Source organism: Penaeus japonicus, unplaced genomic scaffold (genome assembly GCF_977035675.1).
Source record: "Penaeus japonicus unplaced genomic scaffold, GWHDUDI00000001_assembly GWHDUDI00000028, whole genome shotgun sequence".
NCBI lineage: Eukaryota > Metazoa > Arthropoda > Malacostraca > Decapoda > Penaeidae > Penaeus > Penaeus japonicus.
In genome coordinates, this window is record NW_028234430.1 from 2,015,510 (window position 1) to 2,018,009 (window position 2,500).

At 33.9% G+C, this 2,500-nt stretch overlaps 1 protein-coding gene across 3 annotated transcripts in view; it reads left to right on the forward strand.

Annotated features, from left to right (window-relative positions):
* LOC122264088 (phospholipid phosphatase 2) overlaps nucleotides 1-2,500 on the forward strand; it is a 59,397-nt gene that overhangs the window by 55,769 nt on the left and 1,128 nt on the right. For all 3 annotated transcript variants that reach the window (XM_043032788.2, XM_043032789.2, XM_043032787.2), the window contains one exon: nucleotides 1,078-1,254. In XM_043032788.2, coding sequence (XP_042888722.1) covers nucleotides 1,078-1,254 — 177 coding nt within the window. The remainder of the gene's footprint in view (nucleotides 1-1,077; nucleotides 1,255-2,500) is intronic.

A 2,500-nucleotide genomic window follows, 5' to 3' on the forward strand; every position in this document is an offset into this window, starting at 1 on the left:
TAAAAGAATTAATAAATAGATTGAATAATCAATTACTGTTTCTCAAAAAGCCAAAACTATCATGAACAAGTAGGATATTTTTGCTGTGTAACTTGAACTCTTATACAGGTGCAAGTATAAAATCTGCAAGTGTTACTCACTGGAAGGTTTTATTGCATGATGTAATATTTACCCTTTAAATTGCAAGTTACTTTTAATATGCTCTTTTAAGTAACTGACTTAATGCACTTCAAGTGCAGAGTAGCTTGAGAAAACATATAATTAGTGTCCTCATGCTCATATTAGAGCACAGGATAATAATGTAGATTTTGGTTTGTATATTCCATAAAAATAACTATTATTGAATTAGAGAAGATGGAAGCGATTATTCCGTGCACTAATGTGTTACATTTGTATCAGACCATAAGATGACAAATCCTTTGTGGGTTAACCCCTTGAAAACGAGGACAAGCATACAGTGTCCTCACAGCCCTCATGACATATTTGAGGACACATATAATGCATCATGGCCGAGTTGAGTTAGCATTAGTGTTTTTTTCTTCCGGATACTGTCCAAGATCTTTCAGAATATAGGATGTATATGATACGATGGCTTACTTGACTTTCATTATTATTACATAGGAGTGTGATTCGCTTATACCAGAGGAGGTACGGATGTGCCCTACTAGCAATAATTTTACTATATCTTTGTGGAACATTATGTAAAAATATATAACTTATTATGATTAGTTTACCATACTACTTCAACCGTTTTCTATTGTCCTCTGAGTCACTGAGGTCTCTCACCAAGGTCACTCTTCTCACCCTCCTCCCAACCCATGTAAATAACTTGTCACATGCACAGGGGGAAAAGGTTGATTATGTATATATCTGATATATAGTACATGAAGATTATGTTGAGGTTTTGGCTTAAAAATTGTTATATTCAATAACGACATTTAAAATTTGGCTTGCAACGGCATCCTGGATTCAGCATGGGGTGCACTTTCTTCTGCTTGTAATGAAGGGGTTAACTACCTCAGTATTGTTAATAACATTGCATAAGAGATTTTCACTCATTTGTTATTTAATGTCCAGGTATACATCAAGCAAAGAATATGGGGACGCTCATCTCGGCTGCTGGCACCATGGATACAACTGCTGTGGGCGGTGTGGACTTTGTACTGCTGTCAGTCTCGGATCGCAGACAACCGCCACCATTGGTGGGATGTTCTAGCTGGAGGCTTATTAGGAGCATTTGCTTCCTTCTTAACGGTAAGATCATTTTTGGATTAATTTTTTTTTTCCCCATATTTTTTATATAATTTTACAGTTTATGTAATGAGTGAAGTTGGTAATTTTTTTTTGTATCTTAGTGGAGAAAATTCATAACTTCAGAAAAGAGTTATAAAGGTGGATATACATTTGTAATTTCAGTTGTAAAGTCTATACACACATATTACAGATGGATAGATCTGTTGTGTGTGACCTAAGTAAGCAGTATATTGAAGTGTTTGAATCTGCCTAACATTATGTTTGTTGATTTTTTCTCTTAGTGATTGGGACAACTTCTTATTTCCTCTTTTTCATTTTTCCTTTAACTAGTGGGGCTTGTTACCAATACCAGTTATCCATATATCCAGGGACATATATCCCACGTGCATCCCCCACATAATTTCTTTGATTTGTTCTGTGTGGCAGGTTATTACAAATGCCATGTTATATAGCAGCAATATGTGTAGGAATAATTTCTCCTCCCTAAAGTAGCCAGAGTCAGAACTTTGATGACCTTGTGATTGGACAACCCACAGACCTCTCCCACCCCAAACTAAGAGTAAGAGTTTTGGATAATTGCAAAATGGTGGATGTAGTTTATTTGATTGCCATGCCTAAGATTACTCAGTGGGGAGTATGTGAGAGAATTTAGGTGTTTCTTTTTTAATTTAAATTCATAGATTTTTTAAAAAAACTAAACAAAGATGTGTTACAATGCTCAGAAGTTCCTGATATTAGATGCCAGATGCCTTAGACACATATGTGAGTGAACGGTGTGTGAACAAGCATTCAGTGGGGGATGACTGCATTTCACAAAACTTTTTGGAAGTGAAGAATTGAAAATATAATATCAGAAAGTGCAATAATCTCTATTAGATTTTTTTAAATATGCCTTATAGGCTTTTCTTTACAATTGTACATTTTTATGATTCATATTTTATATTTCCAATATATAGATCTTTACTGAATTTAATTTTTCATAGTCTTGTGATTGAATTTTTAACTGTTTCCAGCATATAATTTTTCATCCAATTCTGTATACTTTTTTATGAGACATTCTTTATGTTTTCAACTTTAAATTATACAACTTTTGGCACATATTTTCCCAAACTGCAGGCTATGGTTTTCTACAAATGAGATATCTTTATTTCTTTTCTTTTCTTGCTTGCCGCTGTATTTTCTACTTTCTAACACTTATGAATTACATAAGCAACCAATGTATTTGATATTATGATAGTTATGTGGT